This window comes from Palaemon carinicauda, chromosome 28 (assembly GCF_036898095.1).
Source record: "Palaemon carinicauda isolate YSFRI2023 chromosome 28, ASM3689809v2, whole genome shotgun sequence".
Classification (NCBI taxonomy): domain Eukaryota; kingdom Metazoa; phylum Arthropoda; class Malacostraca; order Decapoda; family Palaemonidae; genus Palaemon; species Palaemon carinicauda.
In genome coordinates, this window is record NC_090752.1 from 40,951,662 (window position 1) to 40,971,993 (window position 20,332).

Sequence of the window (20,332 nt, forward strand, 5' to 3'; positions counted from 1 at the left end):
GATCGACACTAAACAGAGCCATCGAGTCGACCTCAAAAGAGGAAGAACGCTGCAACTCAGCACCCCGTTGGATGAACTGCATCAACACCTCCTTTGAAGGTGGGTCGGGCAATCCCAGGGACGGCCACAGCTGCAAAAAATAAGAAAAGAATAAGGACTCACTCAGGGGAAGAGGCGGGGCCACTTCGCTAGGGGAAGCAACACTGTCTCTGGAGGACAGAGGTTGTCCAGGAGCCAAGTGTCCTGCGATACTATACAACAGTTCCCCATAAGAAGCCAGCCAAGCAAGAGCTACAGAGGAACGATGGGGGAGGAAGAAGCAGCTTTGGGTTGCTTCTGCTTTGAGGAAGACCCCGAAGGAAAAAAATGCCTTTTAGCCTTCTTCTGTCATTACCCAAACCTTTCCCGTTGTGAGGGAGACCACTCCCGACATTCACTAGAAGTGTTATCAGTATCGCAGCGTTGACCTCTGCATGAGGGATACAACAAGTAAGGATCAGTTTCAATAGAGGACATAAATGTCCTGCAGGAGCAGCCCTCAGGACAAGGGCAGGTATGCAACATTGAAAACCAGGCAAACACACACAAACTTTAAAAAAAAAAAAAAAGCAAAAAAGGTTAGTAAATAATGGCTGTCCAGAAATTTGGTGAGGAAGAAGAGCGGTAATAACCTTTCTCCATCCGAGCCAAAAGCAAAGTAAGTTACAGTCACAGATGTGTGAGTAATAGGGGTAGCTACAAACCCCAACCCGCTATTAGGTGGTTAACCCTAGCTAAAATTCTAATGGCTCGTCTTTCAGCTTCACAGAAAGTAATACCCTACAAATATTGTTGGTTTGTATTTCAGTTACATATCAAACTGTGATTCAACAGTAAAAATAAACGTGTAAATTTGCACGCAACACAATACAAAAAAAAAAAAATACTTCAAATCTTACCTTTTACTGCACTAGGTATACTGCAAGCAATTTCATTCTTCTGCTCGTCATTAAGACTTAATGTATCCAAAAAGGTATCGGCAACACTTAAATTATCTTTATCCACTTCAATTGGCACAATATTAACATAATCTTTTACATTAGGCTTATCATTATTTGTACTTCCCTGAGATGGCATTTTGTCCAAAACTACAGCTTTACTACCTTTGACACCAACAATAGGTAATTCTTCAGTTCTAACTTTTTTCTGTGTAATTTTACTTTCTGGGGTTTCAGGACATGAGTTTTCACTATCAGAAAGTCTCCTCTTCATTGCACTGTCATTATGACTAGAACCCTCATTAGAATTGCATAATTTAGTTTTATCTTGAATCTCAATGTTATCATCACCATCCACCACCGGAACTTTCCTACGATCTTCTGAGTCTTTCTTTGCACGTCTCTGTTTGCCTTTCTCATTTCTGTTCCTCAACCTACCTTCATTCTGTGCATTCCCCTCCACCTCTGATGAATTTTGACACAAATGGTCTTGACCATCTTCTACATCTTTGACCACTTCCAATTTTATATCAGATGTAGTGTGAATTTTGTCCCCATTTATGTCACTTGTCACATGATCTACTGGCTTATCAGAATCACCATCAATAGGTTTGTCATCTGCAACTTCCGTTCCGCCATCTAAATCTCCAGGAGGGGGTGTTTCTGAGGTGGGGCCTCTGCCTCTTGTTCTACGACCACTTCGTCCATTGGTGGGAGTCACATCATTTGCTACAGCACCTCTCCTTCTCTTCGCTGACCGTTTAGGTGACAAAGGTGGTGAAGCACCATTAGTTTTTGTGGCAGGAGCAGTTGGGGGACTGTATGACTTTGGCCGTTTCCTTCCACCCCTTGAGGAAGTGGCTGAGGCAGTAGTGTTTTCAGATATGCAACTCGCTTCAGAACTATTACTTCCTCTCCTGGTACGGCGTGTTGTTGGAGTAGAGGTAGATGTTCCACTGGTATTCCCTATACTACTTGCGCTAGAATCTGTGCTACCTCTACGGCTCCTACGGCCCCTGCCTCTTGGTGAAAGGTTGACAAGAGTAGGAGGAGTTTTTGAACTTTGAGTTGAACTTCTACTTCTAGGACTTGCCCTTTGTGGAGACTCAGGGGTGGCTGTACCCCTCCGAGTTTTTCTTGGAGGTGACTCTGGAGTAGTCCCGGGACTTGCCTTAGATTGGCGAGGTCTCCTACGGCCCTTCTGAGGAGTCTCTGGTGAAGCAGCTGCAGCACTTGCAGTATCTTGTTTTCTTGGCATTTTTAGTTCAGGGTCTTCTTCTGTAATGAAAAAAAAAAAAAACATTCATTATAAAACAAAAACAGTAACTTTCCTAATATGAAGGATAAGAAAGTTAAACAAATACCAAATTATCATACTGTACTATACTACGATGAATACATTAAAAACGCAACCCTAATTATGACAAATTTGGAAATAATTTGTATGTTTCCCTAACTAATACAAACCTGTAGTTATTTATATGGATTATCTTTCGACAAAGTTGGAAATTAGTCAATAGACTAAAAGTGCGATGCGGCAACACTACATACACACCTATCTCTGTTTACAGCTTGGTGAGCTGCCTCACTTTTTTATTACAGGCAGGACTTATAGGGGGACAGGTGATGGCGGGTCAATTTATATAAATAACTACAGGTTTGTGTATCAAGTAAGGAAAAATACAAATCATTTCCAAATTTGCCATTTGTTCCTTCACTAACAAACCTTTCGTTATTCATATGGATGATTCACCCTTAGGTGGGCGGTAAGTCTGACCTCTGGCTTAGTCATTGACCCGGGTTTTTCTAATTTAGCATTAGACTGTATCTGAAAAGAACCTTGACACCACGCGAATAAACACAAAGTGAGTATTATTGCAGCCCGAGCAACCTTGTGATTGTGGAAGAGTATTCAAGTTGTTAAACCAGAATATCACAAATTTTAAGTAACTTGTATTTTTCCTAACAGTCCTTACCTCGAACTACTTTCTTAGGAGTATCTGGGATTCTCCACCCAACCGACCAGAATTTTGTGTAGTTTCCCCTATCTCCGTTTTCTATAGCGGGTCCCTCTGTAGCGGATGAATACACACCCTGAGGCGACCCGGATCAGTGAGAGCGCATGGCCAGGTCTTGGTCACCAGTAAGTTTAAAATAGATATGGTATCAAAGCCCTGTAAGACGCTCGGGGAAGGATGGGCGGGCCATAACCCGAAAGTAGTTCGAGGTAAGTACTGTTAGGAAAAATACAAATTACTTAAAATTTGTGATTTGTTCCAACACGGAGTACTTACCTCGAACTCCTTTCTTAGGAGACTTATACTTTAGGAGGCAGGGGTGGTCTTACGGGCCAAGAGACCGACTGGATAATAAGATTGAACCTAGATAGTAGACTAGGTTCTTCTGACCCAAAACGGAATATAAGACTTAGGGAAAACTACGCAAAAAACTATTTAGTGTCCAAGTAACTCACCTCTATAAGGATCTCCGGACTTGGGTACTTCCATCTGAACGTTTCCCACATGACAGGGGTAAGGAATAAAGGGGAATGGAGGGGAAGCGGGAATAAGGGGGGAAAAGGTAAGGAAGGAACTTGTGTCGCTTGGACTTACTTCCCACGGCTTCCCTGGGGCTACAACCTTAAATCTTTTGGAGCGCAGAAATGACCGGACCAATAGAGAAGCCCTCCAAAGACTTTCTAGTACAATCCTTCAGGTAGTGGGCCATAAAGGTGGACTGCCTGGATCATGTGCCCACCTTCAGGATCTGGCTCACAGCCATGTTCTTCTCGAAGGCCAGCGAAGTGCTCAGGCCCCTAATATCATGGGGTCTCGGCTTATCCGGTAAGGAGGCTTCGGTACTGTCGTAGGCTCTCATAATCATCTGTCGTAACCAGAAGGAGACAGTATTCCTGGACACTGCTTTCTTCACCACGCCCGAGGAGACGAACAGACTCTTGATCCCAGGGCGAAGTCTGGCCGTCCTTTCCAGGTACTTTCTAACTGCTCTGACTGGGCACAGCAACAAATCCCTCGGGTTGTCCGATCGCGGAATCGCTGGCACCGAAAAACCCTCGAACCTAGGGTCCTAGTAAGCTGGGTTCTGCGTCTTGGCTACGAAGTCGGGCAGGAACTTGAAACTTAAGTCTCGCCAACCTTTCGTGTGCGAGACCTCGTACGACAACCCATGGAGTTCGCTCACTCTCTTAGCTGATGCCAGGGCTAGAAGGAAGACAGTCTTGAGGGTGAGCTCTTTGTCTAGGATGTCCTTAAGGGGTTCAAAGGGCGGCTCCAACAGAGCCTTCAGAACTCTGGCAACGTCCCACTGGGGCACTCTAAGAGGCAGGGGGAGAACATGATTGCTCGAAGCTCTTAATGAGCATCGAGATTTGTCGAGAAGCTCCTAGATCAAGACCTGCCTAGGTCGTCTCTCAGATAGACTAGGAAGTCCGCTATTCTATGAATGGAGGCCTCCAACGGCCTGATGTTCTGTGAGGCGCAACATTTACTAAAAGTGGTCCATTTCGCTTGATACACTGCGACTGAGGACCGTCTCAGGTAACCCGACATCCTTGTTGCGGTCTTCGACGAGTATCCTTCCTTTTTCAGGAGCCGCTGGATAACCACCATGCGTGTAGGCGGAGGGACCGAGGATTTTCGTGAAACCTTTGGAAGTGGGGCTGGCGGAGGAGGCCTTCCCTGTCTGGAAGGGGCCGCGGTGGGAGGCACGCCAGTTCCTTTAGGTCAGTGAAGCACTCACTCTCCAGCCACCAGGGCGCTACCAAAGTCATCCACAGGTTCTTTGCTCGTCTCACTCTGTTGAGGACTTATCTGAGCATCCCGAAGGAGGGGAAGGCATACAAGTCGAGGTTGTCCCAAGGATGTTGAAAGGCGTCCTCGAATGCTGCTGTTGGATCTGGCACAGGAGAACAAAACACAGGGAGCTGTGCATTGAGTTTTTGGCGAAGAGGTCCATCACCGACAAACCCCACTTCAGGATGATTGTCTGAGCCACTTCTGGGTGTAGGGACCAATCCGACCCTACCACTTTGCCCATCCTGCTGAGGCCGTCGGCTAGAATGTTCCGCTTTCCTGGAATGAACCTGACTGTGACCTCGATCTGTTCCTTTGAGGCCCATTCCAAGAAGTCCGTCGTGAGACTGCACAACTTCAGTCCTCCTTGCTTTTTCACGTAGGCCACCACGGTGGCGTTGTCGCACATCAGAGCCATGGTGTTTCCCCGGAGTAGGTGGATGAATTCTAGGCATGCCCTCTGAACGGCCATCAGTTCTAGAACGTTTATGTGAAGGTTCTTTTCCTCGGGGGACCACTTCCCCTTTGCCGACTCGTCGAGAAGATGGGTTCCCCATCCCTCCTTCGATGCGTCCGTGAATAACAGCATCTCCGGGGGATCGATCGCGAAGGGCATTCCCTTGAGAGTGTTCGTCCTGTTATGCCACCACTTCAGGATCTCCTTCGTCTCCGAGGACACCGGGACTATCTCGTGCGGGGACTCCCCCGGGGTCCAGAATTCCTTTAGGTTCCACTGAACCGCTCTTAGTTTGAGTCTCCCCGGGGGACTAACTTTTCCGACACAAGGTGGCCCACTAACCTCTGCCAGTCTTTGGCTCTCCTCAGAGGGTTTGCTAGGAGGGGGCGAATTATCCGGTCTAGATTCTCCAACCTCTCTGAGGAGGGGAAGGCCCTCACCAACTGGGTGTCTAGAACTATCCCCAGGTAGGTCATCCTGGTGGAGGGTATCAGCTGTGACTTTTCTAGGTTGATGGTTATACCCAAGTCCTTGCAGAACCAAAGAAGCTTCGTGCCTCGCTCCCTCAGTACTCCCTCTGAGGCTGAAAGTAACAACCAGTCGTCCAGGTAACGAATCAGGCAGATGCCCTATTCGTGCGCCCAGACCGAGACTGTTGTGAAGACTCTCGTGAGGACCTGAGGAGCTGTCGACCGCCCGAAGCAAAGGGTCCTGAACTGCAACGCTTGGGTACCCCATTTCACCCTTAGGAACTTCCTGCTGGAGGGGTAGACAGGGATCTGAAAGTAGGCGTCCTTGAGGTCTAAGGACATCATGAAGTCCCCTTCCCTCAAGGCTGCCATTACCGACTTCGGGGTGTCCATCTTGAAGTCGGTCTTGCACACAAATTTGTTGACGGCCGACAGGTCTATGACCGGCCTCTAACCCTGTTGCCTTCTCCACCAGGAAGAGTCTGTTGTAGAACCCCAGGGTGGGGTTCTTGACTGGTTCTAACGCCCCATTGGCGATCATGGCCGACACTTCCTCCAGCAATGCCGCTTTCCTTAAGGGGTCCTTGGGCACCAACCACTCTGCCTGTCGGTCCGGAATTAGAGGGGGCGGGTCCGCTAGGAAGGGTAGCCTGTACCCGTCCCTCAGGACTGCTACGGTCCATGGATCCGCTCCGTAGTCCCGCCAAGCTTGCCAAGAGTGTTTGAGGCATCCCCCTACCTGAGGCTTCGGCAGGAGTAGGGGGCCTCTCTGCCTATCTTCTCCTAAAGGCGCAGCTGGAACGTCCTCTCCTAGAGTTGGGATAGGAGGATCTAAAAGAGGCCTACGAAGTCAAACTTCCCCTACAGAAGGGCTGTGAGGCTTGATGCCAGCACATCGAAGGGGAATCTCTTCTAGGCTGGACTGGCGATGAGTGGGGGCCGTCTGGTGCAGATCTCCTCTGAGCCGGACGCCTTGCAGCTGGGGGCCTGGGCTCTCCCGCCTCCTTGAGCTTCCTGACCCTCTCCATTACCTCTTCGACTGCCTTCAGGGGAAGACGGAATCGCCCCACACCGGGGAGCTCCTCAGGGACCTCGCCTCCCGCTCGGGTAGCCTACGGAGCAACTTATTCAGGACGGTGTCCCTTTTCCGTAGGACCCAGTTAGCAGTTTGCATGAGGGAATGGAACGTGAGGAACTTCATCACCTTTCCCCCTGAGCTAATCAGTTCCCGCAAGAAGGTTTGGTTCTCCGGTACGGAGAGGTCATGGGAGGACTGGAAACCCACTAGGGTACAGGCCCACCAGTCCAGCCAAGAAGTGGCGTTCACCAAGTCTTGGGCCATGTCCTCTATCATGGAGACTTTCGCTGGCGAGAAACACACTGGGGCAGAGGAGGCCCTGTCTTCTGCACCCCCTTGATTTAGCGTGGCTATCGCCGCCTCGATCGCACGGGGACCCCCCCGGCAACCGTCCGGGACGTAGAAGCGTTTCTGCGTTCTAAGGCCCGGAAGCAGCCTGGAGGACCCTTGGCTCCTGGGGGCGTCCGCTTGGCTTGCTATGTATTTGTCGATGTGGTCCATCCCTAGCTTCACGTCCGGCGCCAGAGGGAGGGTTAGGGACGGCTTCTGCTGGACCGAGTTGTCCACTAACCTGCCCAGCCCGGAGAGTCAGGCCTGCTCCATGGAGGGTTTAGGATCGTCCAGCCTGTGGTGCCGCCTGATGAGCGCTGACAATTTCCGATAGGAAGAGACGTCATCAGAAGAGCACTCTCCTCCTCCTATCACGCCCTCTGCTACCTGGTCATCCACGTGGGGCACCTCGTCGGTCACGGATGGAGCCGCATGGGAAGCCAGATCCTTTCTCTCCCGCTGTACCAATGGCGCGGAGACTTGCAGAGCGGGTGATCCGCTGGGAAGGGAATAGCCGTCATGGGTCTACTCCCTCCTGCGGAGCCGTGGACCTTCCAAGATCTTCCGGCTAGTCCTGGAGCTTGGGAAGAGCTGCCAAGGAACCGGGAGCCGGGGCCATACTGCCTGGCCGAAGGAGCGGCTCTTTCCGCTGGGCGGATGGAGCCGGTACATTCGAGGACGTAGGCTTGGCGAAGGATACTCGGTGCGCCGACTTCGGGCGACGGGCGGACCTAAAGGAGGACCCGTGTCGCGAGAGTGATGAAGCGGCTCTAGGGAGCCACCTGGAAGAGCCTGAAGCGGAGGCTGCCTCGAGTAGCTCGCTGCGCGGGATGGTAACTCGGACCCACTTATCCCTCGATGAACGGCCCTTCTTATGCTTCTTCCTGGAGGTCCTGGCACGCTTCCTGGAAGGGGCTGAGCACGACCAAGACCTCCTCCTACGGGACCTCTCCCGCTTCTTCCTCGAGTCCCATGGGCCCGAATCTTCTGAGGAGGACGAGTCCGATGAATCCGAAGAAAATGATGATGGGGATCCTCGTGTCGTTCCACCGGCGAGGGCGGCTGCAGAAAGACGGGCGGGAGCGTCAACGACGAGGCCGGGGAAGACCGCACAGTCTTCTTGGGGCCGAACCAGCTGTCGAACTATTTTCTAACCACATCGGGGACCTGAAGGGCGTCCTAGGGGCCGTCCAAGCGATGGAGCCCGAATTCGACGAGCCTGCCGGCGGACTCTCCTTGTCCGCTTCTCCCGCGGTCGCTGAAGCACCTGAACCGCACAGCCGCGATGCAGGGGAAGGGGCCAGAGCAGACTTCCCACACATCGGGTCTTCGGAAGGGATGGGTCCTGTAGGCACCAGAACCTCATCTCCCGAGCACACTCCCGCCCCCCCATCAGGCCCCCCCCACACTCCTGTACAGACACAACATCCCCCACATCAGGAACATCAGACTCCTGGGGAAGGGCAATGGGCCGCTTCCCCGCAACGGACTTACCTCGTCCCCTACTCTGGGTAGGGGAAGGTGGCGGGAAATTCTTCTCCGACGCTATGGGCGAGGAGATGCTCGCCTTCTTGGAGGATCTCTTGGACGCCTTCTTCTTGGTCCCGTAGAGTGCCAACTGGATCTCGGGCCAAGACTCGCACTCCGGACACGTGGCTGAGGGGGCACACACATTGCCCCTACACAAAGAACACAAGGTGTGGGGATCAAACTCCGGCTTAGAGAGGAACGCACCACAAGATTTACCGGCCATAGGCCCGGGGCAACGACGTGGATGCTCCATAACCGCACACTAAAGCACCAAGTAACACAAGAACACAGGGGAAAGAGGTGGATAAAGGAATATAAGGTGAATGCTAAACACGTGGGAACCGCGTGGGGACACAAAGGGTCGCACGGGATGGGAGAAAGCGGAGAGATGTTAATCACGTCACGACCAGAAACTTACTGGTGACCGAGACCTGGCCACGCGCTCTCACTGACCCGGGTCACCTCAGGGCGTGTATTCATTCACTACAGAAGGACCCACCATAGAAAACGGAGATAGGGGAAACTACACAAAATTCTGGTCGGTTGGGAGGAGAATCCCAGATACTCCTAAGAAAGTAGTTCGAGGTAAGTACTCCATGCTGGAACAAATTACACATTACACACATATAGACATTTCCCAAAGCCTACCTATAAAAAATTATTAACTATACTAGAATACAAAAGAGAAGTGGTTCTTACCTGCAGAGATTGAAGCCAGCTTACATAGGGACCCACGGCGCTGTTCCCCAAGAGAAGGGAAGATGAAGAAAGGAAAGGTCAGAGTTACTGTACTTTCCTTCACTATATACTTAAAACCCGGGTAACCAATACCCTCGACCTCTGCTACTTGTCCAACAAGGAGCCTGATGTATTCTTAAACCACTTGTTGTGCAGCCACCACAGGACCGATGGAAAACGTATCAAGTCTCCTGTGGGTCATGTAATGGAGGTAGTGGGCGGTGAAAGTCGTCTGATACTTCCACACGCCCGCTTGCAAAGGTTGCAAGACAGAGTAACTGCGTTAAAGTGCCTGGGACGTACCGATGCCCCTGACATCATGAGCCCTGACATCATGAGCCCTAACATCATGAGCTCTAGGTCTTCGAGCTTGAGGAGGACCAGGGTTAAGAAAAAAGTCTACGACTTTGCGAATCCAAGAAGAAATGGAATTCTTGGTGACCGTCCTTTTAATCCTACCCGAGCTAACAAAAAGAGCTAGAAGCTGAGGTCGAGTCGCTGAAGTGCGTTTAAGGTAATATCTCAAACTTCTTACTGAGCAAAGTAACAACTGATCTGGGTAAGAGGTTACATAACGTAGACTCAATCTGGAAAGGCCCAAATCTAAGGTCCAATACCCCTGGAGTTTGAGTTTGTAATAAATTCAGGGATAAAGCAGTGTCACTTTCTCCCAAAACCTTGAATGGGTGATGTCGTACGAGACACCACGAAGTTCACTAACTCTCTTTGCCGAGGGTGAAGCGGGTAGGAACGCTTTGGAAAAATACAGAAAAAATACAAAATATTTCTAGATTTATCACTTATTTTTCAATTTCTTTTGTTTAGGTTATATTTGTTTATCATTAGTCCCTCACACAAAATTTTGTTTTTATTAGAGTGACGGTACCCTGCACCCAGCGGGGAATGTATGGTAACATTCAGCTTGTCACGCTTGGAAATTGGGACACTAGCCAGGTTCTTGGGGTTGGCCATACAGTGTAATTTTTCTTGCCCAAGGTCCCCAGAAAAAACAAAGAGAGAAGGGTTTGTTGACCCAGGTCACTGCATATACAATAATTGGACCTTTTTGTGAAAAAATACTGTATCTGAAGGCATGTGTAACGAAAGACAGTAACCTACAGTATGTGTCTCTAGCACTATAGTTATCTTGTACAATTGCCTTCTATTTAGTGTGGTGTGCAGTAGGCTAGAACATGGCAAAAGACCCTCGAAGGCAAAAAGTCATAGTTTGCCCTTAGCCTATTACTTGCTAAACTTAGTTTGAGCCCCGGTGCAAATTAGTGGAAAAAGGAAACGACAGTGTTCGCCAACTAAAGAAGACACCATGGAGCCGTCAATTACACAGAAGCAAGATGGTGGTACATCAGCCAAAAAAGAAGGACTGAGAAAATGAACAAAAAGTTCAGGATAAAGAGAAGATGCAAATAATTCCTTGGATGAGTTCTTGGTGAAATGAACATTAACGGTTTTCAAGTCAACAGATGCTCATTGTTCTTTGACTCACAACCCCATTAAAATTTGTATATAGATCCATCCATATCGTATGATATATATATATGGGTTTTTTTTTTTTTGTATATTGAACCCATATGAGTGTTCAACATGAGTTTTTTTTTTGGGTGGAGGGGGGTATTCAAATCATTGTTGTGTTTTTTTTTACAATATAAATCACAAATTTTAAGTAATTTGTATTTTTCCTAACAGTACATACCTCGAAATACTTTCTTAGGAGTATCTGGGATCTCCTCATTAACCGACCAAGAATTTTGCGTAGTTCCCCCTCTCTCCGTTACCTTGTCGGGGCGCTCCGAGGCGGAAGGATACTCGCCTCGAGGCGTCCCGGGGTCAGCGCGCGAGGCTGCGCTGCTAGGTCTGAGTCCTCAGTAGGTGTATGTTCAAGTACTACTCGAACTCCTGTAAGATACTCAGGGAAGAATGGGCGGGCAATAACCAGAAAGTAGTTCGAGGTAAGTACGGTTAGGAAGAATACAAATTACTGAAAATTTGTGATTTATTCCAACACGGAGTACTTACCTCGAACTACTTTCTTAGGACACTTATACTTCAGGAGGAGAGAGTGGCTTACAGGCCGGAACTTCCCATAACATCCTGGGGCACGTAACCTAGATAGGAGGCTAGGTCTAGACGGCCCAGTGGGAAGGTAGGAGAGTTGGGAAAGCACGCAAAAGTCTACCTTATGTACAACTCACCTTTATGTATAATCCGGACAATGTTTTCCACAGCATACATCTCTCACATGGTAGGAGGATAGGAAAGGGGGAAAAGGGGGTAGCAAGGAAAGGGGGGAGTAAGGAGGAACTTGTGTCGCTTGCGATTACTTCCCAAGGGCTACCCGGGGCCTTAAACCACTAAACTTGTTGCATGGTGGAAATTACTGGCCCAATGGAGAAGGCGTCCCGGGATTTCCTCGTACAGTCTTTCAGGTAGTGAGCCGTAAAGGTGGATTGTCTGGCCCAAGTAACTGCTTGCATGATTTGGCCCATTGTTATGTTGGTGTCAAAAGCTAAGGAAGTGCTAAGGCCCCTAATATCATGGGGACGCAGGGTCTCAGGAACCGTGGATCCATCACTGTCGTAAGCCCTCTTGATAACTTGTCGAAGCCAGAAAGAGATCATGTTCTTAGATACCGCCGTCTTGACTGGGCCTGAAGAGACAAACAAACTTTTGATGGCTGGTCTAAGTTTGGCTGTCCTACCGAGGTATTTCCTGATTGTTCTCACCGGGCACAAAAGCAGGTCTTCCGGGTTGTCAGAGTGAGGAATTGCCAGAATTGAGAACTCTTCAAACCTAGGATCCGCAACTGCTAGGTTCTGAGTCTTGGCCACGAATTCGGGTAAGAACTTAAATGACAGTTCCTTCCAACCTTTTGAGTGCGAGAATTCAAAGGACAAGCCGTGGAGCTCACTCACCCGCTTGGCTGAGGCTAGCGCTAGTAAGAACACTGCCTTGAGGGTGAGGTCTTTATCTAGAATGTCCTTAAGGGGTTCAAAAGAGGCCTCGAAAGAACCTTGAGGACCTTGGCCACGTCCCACTGCGGAACCCTAGATGCGCATGGAAAACAAGACTGCTCGAAGCTCCTGATGAGCATGGAGATGTGGTAAGACGCCCCTAGATTGATGCCTCTGAGTTGGAAAACCTGCCCCAGTGCCGCATGGACTCCTTTGATGGCTGGAATGGAGACTCCCAGGTTGTCCCTCAAGTGAACCAGGAAGTCTGCAATTCTGTGGACTGAAGCGTCTAAGGGACGCAGCTTCTGTGTGGCACACCACTTCACGAATGTGGCCCACTTGGCCTGGTACACTATGCATGAGGACTTTCGGAGATAACCCGACATTCTGGAAGCTGTCTTCTCCGAGAATCCTTCTTTCCTTAGTAGGCACTTGATAACCTCCACGCGTGTAGCGTCAGGCACTGGAGGTTTTCGTGCAGCCTTCGGAAGTGTGGTTGACATAACAGATCTTCTCTTGCTGGAAGGGGCCAAGGAGGGAGTGTGGCCAGGTCCTGCAAATCCGCGAACCACTCCCTCTCCGGCCACCAGGCCGCTACCAAAGTCATCTTTGTAGCCCTTGACTACCTTAGTCTGTTGAGTACCTGCCTAAGGATCCCGAAGGGAGGGAAGGCGTACACGTCGAGACCGTCACACGAGTGTTGGAAGGCATCCTCGAACGCTGCTGTTGGGTCTGGTACCGGAGAACAGAACACGGGTAGCTGCGCATTGAGCCTCGTGGTGAACAGGTCTTTCACCGGTGAGCCCCATAACTGGTGAATCTCCCGTGCAGAGACCATTCCGACCCTACTACTTGCCCTGTCCTGCTGAGGCCGTCGGCCAGAACGTTCCTCTTTCCCGAAATGAACCTGGTTGTAAGCAGGATGTGGTTCTTTTCGTTCCATTCCAGGATTTGAGCTGTGAGGGCGCACAGTTCTCTTGATCTTAGGCCTCCTTGCTTCTTTATGTATGCCACTACTGTGGCGTTGTCGCACGAGGGCTACAGAGTTTCCCCCGAAAAAGATGGGCGAACATCGCGAGGGCCTTTTGCACTGCCATGAGTTCGAGCAGGTTTATATGCAGGGTCTTTTCCTCTAGTGACCACTGTCCCTCTGCTGTTTCTATGAGTAGATGGGCTCCCCACCCCTCCTTTGATGCGTCCGTGAAGAGCAGCATCTCCGGAGGAGCGGACGCGAACGGTATCCCTTTCAGTGTGTTCTCCCTGTTGGACCACCAGAGGAGCATGTTCTTGGAGGCCGGTGTCATCCTGACTACATTCTGCGGGGACTCTCCCGTCGACCAGAGGTCCTTCAGATTTCACTGGATTGGCCTTAGCTTGAGCCTCCCTTGAGGAACTAACTCCTCCAATGACACCAGGTGTCCCACGAGTCTCTGCCAATCCTTGGCTCTCATCGAAGTGTCTGCTAGAAATGGGCGAATCACTTGGTCTAGGTTGTTCAGCCTCTCCTGGGAGGGAAACGCCTGCTCAAAACGACGCGCCCGACAGGTTGGACACAAAGAATGAGGGTCGGTCTCAACCGACGACAAGAAGGTGCCACAATGGGCACACTTGAGACCAGGACAGGTTTGCATGGGAGCGTCAAAGCAGAAGAGCGGTCACACCTCTCCTTAAGGAGGAGAGAGAGAGGAGACATTGGCTCTCTACAAGGCAAAAGAAAAAAAGTTATAGTTCACTGATGAATGTCAAACAAATAAAAGTTACGTAGTTCACTGATGTTTGAGTAGATATAGGTGGAGCCACCCTCTACCTACCAACTACAGTGGTCAGATGGGGTTGCCACCTCTCACTTTTAGGCTAATGGCTACCTTCCAGATCCGCCAAAAGTATATGCACATAAATAACATAAGGTTTGTTATTACAGTATGGGAACAAAGCCATATCACTGGTGAGTGTGAGTGTAGTGCTGGTCAACCAGCCGCTACCCCACCGCTAATTACCGGCGGGGTTGTTTACCTCGTTAAAGATCTTGTAGCTAGTTCAGCTTTGTCAAAGTAATGTTCTCATATAATAAAGAGCTCAACATTTGTAGGTGTCGGAACAAATTGTACTTAGACCACGATAAACATCTTTACAAAAATATGATTGGGTAAGTATCAAGGAAGATTTACAATATCCCTAATAAGCTAATTCCACATACTACCCAAATGACAGTTTTATGTTTACTAGTGACAATCCTGTGGGATATAGATTTTTTAGTAGCTCTAGCAAATTAATCAAAGTGTTTGTGGAAAGTTAGGTTACAATTAAAAAAAATAAGTATAACTGCCCTAACTTTATCTACTGTATCCTATTTTTACCTTATCTACCCAACCCCACTTTAATTACCTCTGACAAAGAAGTTGGAAGGAGGTTATGTTTTACCCCGTGTTTGTGTGTGTGTGGGTTTTTTTGTTTATGAACAGCTTCAGGGCAACAATTTTAACTGTAGTGTAATGAAACTTGCAAGGATTAACTTATGTAAAAAGCTGGAAAGGATTAAATTTTGGAAGGTCAAGGTCATAGTCAAGCAAAATGTCCAATTCACGTAATTAGCCATGAGTTTGGACAGCGTTGTCGCAAAGACTTCAAACTTGGTTCATATTTGAATGTATGAAAATTCATGCCAATTAATACATGTTGAGGTCAAAAGTCAAGGTCGAGCAAAAGGTTGAGAAATAAGTTGCCGCGGCAGAGGTCTGCGCTCTACTAAGTGCTCCTCTAGTTGATTACTGTACTCAGAACGTGTGCAGGTCGTTGGGTCACTAGGGCTACTGCTTGCATAGAAATTTAGAATCTTTCTTAACAGTGTCTGTCGTCACCCCGACTTACTTATGTCTATTTACATGTATATTGGTCAGCCAAACTAGCAATAATTGTTCTCACGCTGATCTTTGCTCAAATGTGACTTGCTTCCCTTTCGATTCAACATTTTCTCCTTGCTCTTCTGTTCTGGCAAATAGTATATGTTATGCTACCTGCGTTAGCAGCATGACAAGTATTTTGGAAGACAAAAATTTGGCTAAGTTATCCTCATCAATACCAATGAAGTAATTGGAACCTTTGTATATCAGCGGCCAGTTCCTCTAGCGAACATAAAATTTGAACACCAATTAAACTAAACTTCCCCATCCTAACCTAACCTAAAAGCCGTGTCCTTACCTACTTAACTAACGGAGGGGCTAACGGCCTCCCTGCGACCCCCTTACATTGATGTATTCTTAGTCAGCCGTCATCTGGGGTGTCTGCCGTTTATGGGGACAGGGATATCTTTCTTATTACTAGCCAAATCGTATTTCATTATGGGGTTGATGTTCTTTACAATTTTCTAACATACCATAATATGATGTTAATTTATCGTTTTGACTAATAACACAATTTACCTTTACCACGGCAATATTTTCTAAGTTCATCATGGTCCGTACGCAAGTCACGGGTAGCTCCTGCTTAGTTTCCAACTTTCCCGATAGACAGAGCCCGTGTCATCCCAGTCTAAGAAACGTTCGGTTTTACAAATTAATACTGTCCCGTCAATCTACATATTTACCCCTTAGTTAAGTATGTAGTTTTTAAGGACACGTCATGTTTAGTGACATTTGATCCTGCTGGGATATTTATCATGAAATGTTATGTTAGAAAAAGGCCATTACAATGCGTCGTACGCTGAAGCCACGGCCAACTTACTCGGTCGTAAAACTTCCCGCAATCATTGTTTCCTGCCTGATTATAATAACACCCGTTTGGCGGCGCTCGATTCGCATATCAGCTGGTCGCGTAAGCATGAACAGTTTTCGATGTTCGTACGTATGTTTTCGCTAATTCCAACAATTTTCATTTTAATCTCTTGTTAAGATTGTTATTTCTTTCAAAATCGTCCCAAAATTATGCCGAATACTATTTTGTTTTATATACAAACAAAGGTTAGGTTATCCAGCATCTAGTTAAGATATTTCGTCAGATAAAGCCAGTGTCAAACAAAGCAACCGAACTAACCCTTTCGTGGGCCGCGTGATTTCAAATTTTTGATCCCCCCCCACATGACCCGAGATTGACCTACAGCCGACCCTTTCCAACTCTAACCGCCGTAATGGATAGACCTGTTCCGTATAGTTTCTCTGTGAGTGATATTTTCGAGTTTATCTCCCGTATTGATCAGATTGATGCAATTAAGACCCTCAGATATATACATCTACGTGATTTCACTCGTGTTACCCCCGAATTCTTTCACTATTTATTTCGAGAAGGCCTCTTAGGGGACTTTAGAGGTACATGTAAAAAGTGTAAAACAGGTGATGTGGCCCTCATGCGTGATGCCTGCAATGTGGGCAATGAAAAATCCAATTATTTCTGGAGGTGTAGGAACCGCAAGTGTCGCCGAAAGTTCACAATGCGGCATAAATCATTCTTTGAGTGAAGGACCAAGAACCGGAGGATTTTGGTTTTAGCGACTACGAAATTTAAGGTAAGCCTGAGTAACCTATAATATGATCATGTGGATAAGATATAATTTTGAGTGCTGCCCAAAGCTTCTTTTCTGTAGGAGAGAGACTTACGAAGGGGGTCCGGGGGCTTGCCCCCGGGTAGGGGTAGTGACCTGGGAACTACTAGGATTGGTTAGGTTTGGTTTGTGGGGTTTGTATGTTAGCAACAGTGTTTGGGGGGTCGCAGGGGGGCGTCAGCCCCCCCGTTTAGTTCACGATGAAGGTAAGGACATGGCTTGTAGGTCAGGTTAGGAGGGGAATTTTGGGTTAGTTGTCCATTTTTCTCGCAGATTTCCGACATCCATGACCAGAGGGTTCCTAGTATGTAGATTGTTGGGACAAGCATTTACAAAACCAGCGAATTTAATATTTCATTCCGTGATCATTCCCGCGAAAAAGAGCAGATTTTCCTACTTAGTTTCCAACTTTCTCGATAGATAGAGCCCGTGTCATCCCAGTCTAGGAAACCTTCGGTTTTACAATTTAATACTGGTTTTACAATTTAATACTGTCCCGTCAATCTACATATTTACCCCTTCGTTAAGTTTGTAGTTTTTAAGGACACGTCATGTAATCATTCCCGTAAAAAGAGCAGATTTTGGACTTTTTTTTTACTCGATTTCAAGAAACATTCAGTTTTACAATTTAATACTGTCCCGTCAATCTACATTATTTAACAAATCATTCCCGTAAAAAAGAGCCGATTTCGGACTTTTTTACCTCGATTTTCGGCCGGTCAAAGGGCTGTCCCCATAAACGGCAGAGGCTCCTAAATAATAAATATAAGTATAATACTAATTCTGGTCATTCATTTGTTTACCAAAAAATTAAATAAATAAAAGGTAATCGAATACCCTTTTCAGTGAATATTGGCATAATTTCACACAATTTCCATCTCACTTTACATGACTTCTTTTTAAAATATAATGTCCTTGTCTTGGACAGGTTTATTAGCCTTTCTGGGCTACACCTTGTTTGCCAGCACCCTTGTTGGACGATGACTAGCCCAGGTATTGTGAACCAACTTCAACCAAGCCAAATCTGTCACGATAGATTAAAATAAGATAAAAAAAAAAAAGAGACTCGACAATGAAACCACCCTATACGCCTGGTAGGGCAAAGTTATTTATATAAGATGAGCTTTCATAGGTGACTACCGGCAACCAAGGTCTAGGCTAGGAACAATATTACTAAACATTAACCCTAATTGGAACTTTCCCTTCAAAATAACAGCTGGTAACATAAGTCGTCATCCAAAACGAAACCCCAATATAAGATAATTAATGCTTTAAGATTTCATAAAGTAACAAGAAACTCGCCCGAAGACCTTTTCTGGTGTTGAAAAAACGTCATCCTTCCATTACTTAACACAAAGATTCTAACAGCTCCAATATAAACTACTAGATTATGCATAACAAAACCCAGAGATTTGACTGAAAAAATAATTTGAAGAGTATAATCAATACGTACTTGAGTTTTTCTTATTTTTTCTAGTGCGGGATGTCATAGTAAAGTCACTCTCAAAATGTCAACAACGACAACAACGATAGAACCACCGACAAAAATTATCGTTTCTTGGTAAATTTATATTCTATATTTCATACATTTACAATGAGTATATAAAATAATTGTTACTTTTATGTATACTCAAAAGTTTAATAATATTCTTATTACCAAATATACTCATTAATGTTGTAAAATGTAATCTTTACGAACTAAACCTTCTCGGATCATCGGATGCGGTTCACATGCTCTGATGTTTTGAAAATTCCCATATTGTGTTTCTCCTTGCAATGCAATGCTGCGGCCTTTTGTGATAAAAGTATTCACGAAAATGGGATTTACGTATTTTCTCTTGACATATTTCTAATACGTTGTTCTACATTTGATTATTAAATTACTTTAAAGAACATCAAAACTTCTAGAAGCTTAAGTTTATGGTGTACATCGCAAATACGGACCAACAACCTTTAAATTAACAAGTTTCAATAATCACTGCAATTCCTTTGCAAATTTATCTAAAATTATAAATTTCCAACCAATCTAAAATTAAAATTTTACCAATTCATTTGACTACAATATCGTTGTTAGAGAAAAAATCAACACTACACACTTTGAAGATTTACTCCTCCATAACTACAGTAAAATACTTACTTATACTTGGTCGAATTTAGAGGGTTTTCCTCACAGCTGTGGTGGTCCACCGCATATATATTCTACGAATAAATACTTAATGCACACACACACGCTCACACACATAAATATATATATATATATATATATATATATATATATATATATATATATATATATATATATATATATATATATATATATATATATATATATATATATATATATGTGTGTGTGTGTGTGTGTGTGTGTGTGTGTGTGTGTGTGTGTGTGTGTGTGTGTGTACATATATGTCTGAACTAGATCAGGCCATCATTAGAAACTGAACCTTGCAACATACAATGTCAGGATCCTACGTAGGGAAGACAACGTTGGATGGAACACTTTAGTGAGATTATGAATAAGAGATGTGAAGGAAATAATTTGATTGATATGCCTGAAGCTTATGAAGACCTTGATGTGCCCATTATTATTATTATTATTATTATTATTATTATTATTATTATTATTATTATTATTATTATTATTATTATTATTATAAATTGCTAAGCCCATGAATGAATTCAGTGTGTTTTAAGTTGAAGCTATCCTGAAGAAAAAAAATTAAAGCGATGGAAAGCTCCGGGATACGATGGAATAACTTCCGAGATGGTACTGGCTTAAAATGAAGTGACTCCCAGACTACTTACAAGATTATTTTGTAAAATGTGGCATGAAGTGGCAAAGCTTGATGAATGGGAGTTAAGAGTGTTGGTGAAAATGGCAAAAAAAAGGAGACCCGAGTGATTGCAATAATTAGTGAAGCATAACACTTTCATCAGTTGTTATGAAGATATATAGTATGTCTATCCTAAAGAGACTGAAGAGAAAGATTGGTGAAAAGCTGAAAGATGAATAATCAGGAATCAGAAAAGGTAGAAGTTACACAGACCAAATTTTCATTTTGAGACATGTTGCACAGCAATGCGTAGAATATAGAAATCGTCTTTTGATGGCATTTGTGTACTATGAAAAAGCCTTTGATAGTGTTCACTGGCCAATTTTGTAGAGAGTCCAGCGTTATCATGGAATTCCTCTTAAATATGTAAATTTGATTGTCTGTTCATGAGCATAGCAAGAGCAAAGTTAATGTTAATGGAGTCTTATCAAATTAATTTCCAGTGAACAGCGGAGTACTCCAATGGAATGTGTTGTCACATATGTTGTTTATCCTCCTCATGGATTTTTTTAATGCATAGAACAGTCAGAGATGGTAGAAAAGGATTGGACTGGATTGTTGATAAGAATTTAGCAGACCTAAAATATGTTGATGATGTTGTCC

General features: G+C 45.9%; 1 protein-coding gene across 2 annotated transcripts in view; it reads right to left on the reverse strand.

The window, feature by feature from the left end:
• The window catches only part of LOC137621518 (serine/arginine repetitive matrix protein 2-like), a 143,516-nt gene extending 125,035 nt beyond the window's left edge, over positions 1 to 18,481 (reverse strand). For both annotated transcript variants that reach the window (XM_068351872.1, XM_068351873.1), the window contains exons 1-2: positions 18,349 to 18,481; positions 939 to 2,255 (exon numbers count right to left, since the gene is read on the reverse strand). In XM_068351872.1, the coding sequence (XP_068207973.1) occupies positions 939 to 2,255; positions 18,349 to 18,385 (1,354 nt within the window). In that variant the 5' untranslated portion in view covers positions 18,386 to 18,481. The remainder of the gene's footprint in view (positions 1 to 938; positions 2,256 to 18,348) is intronic.
• Between the last annotated feature and the right edge of the window lie 1,851 nt (positions 18,482 to 20,332).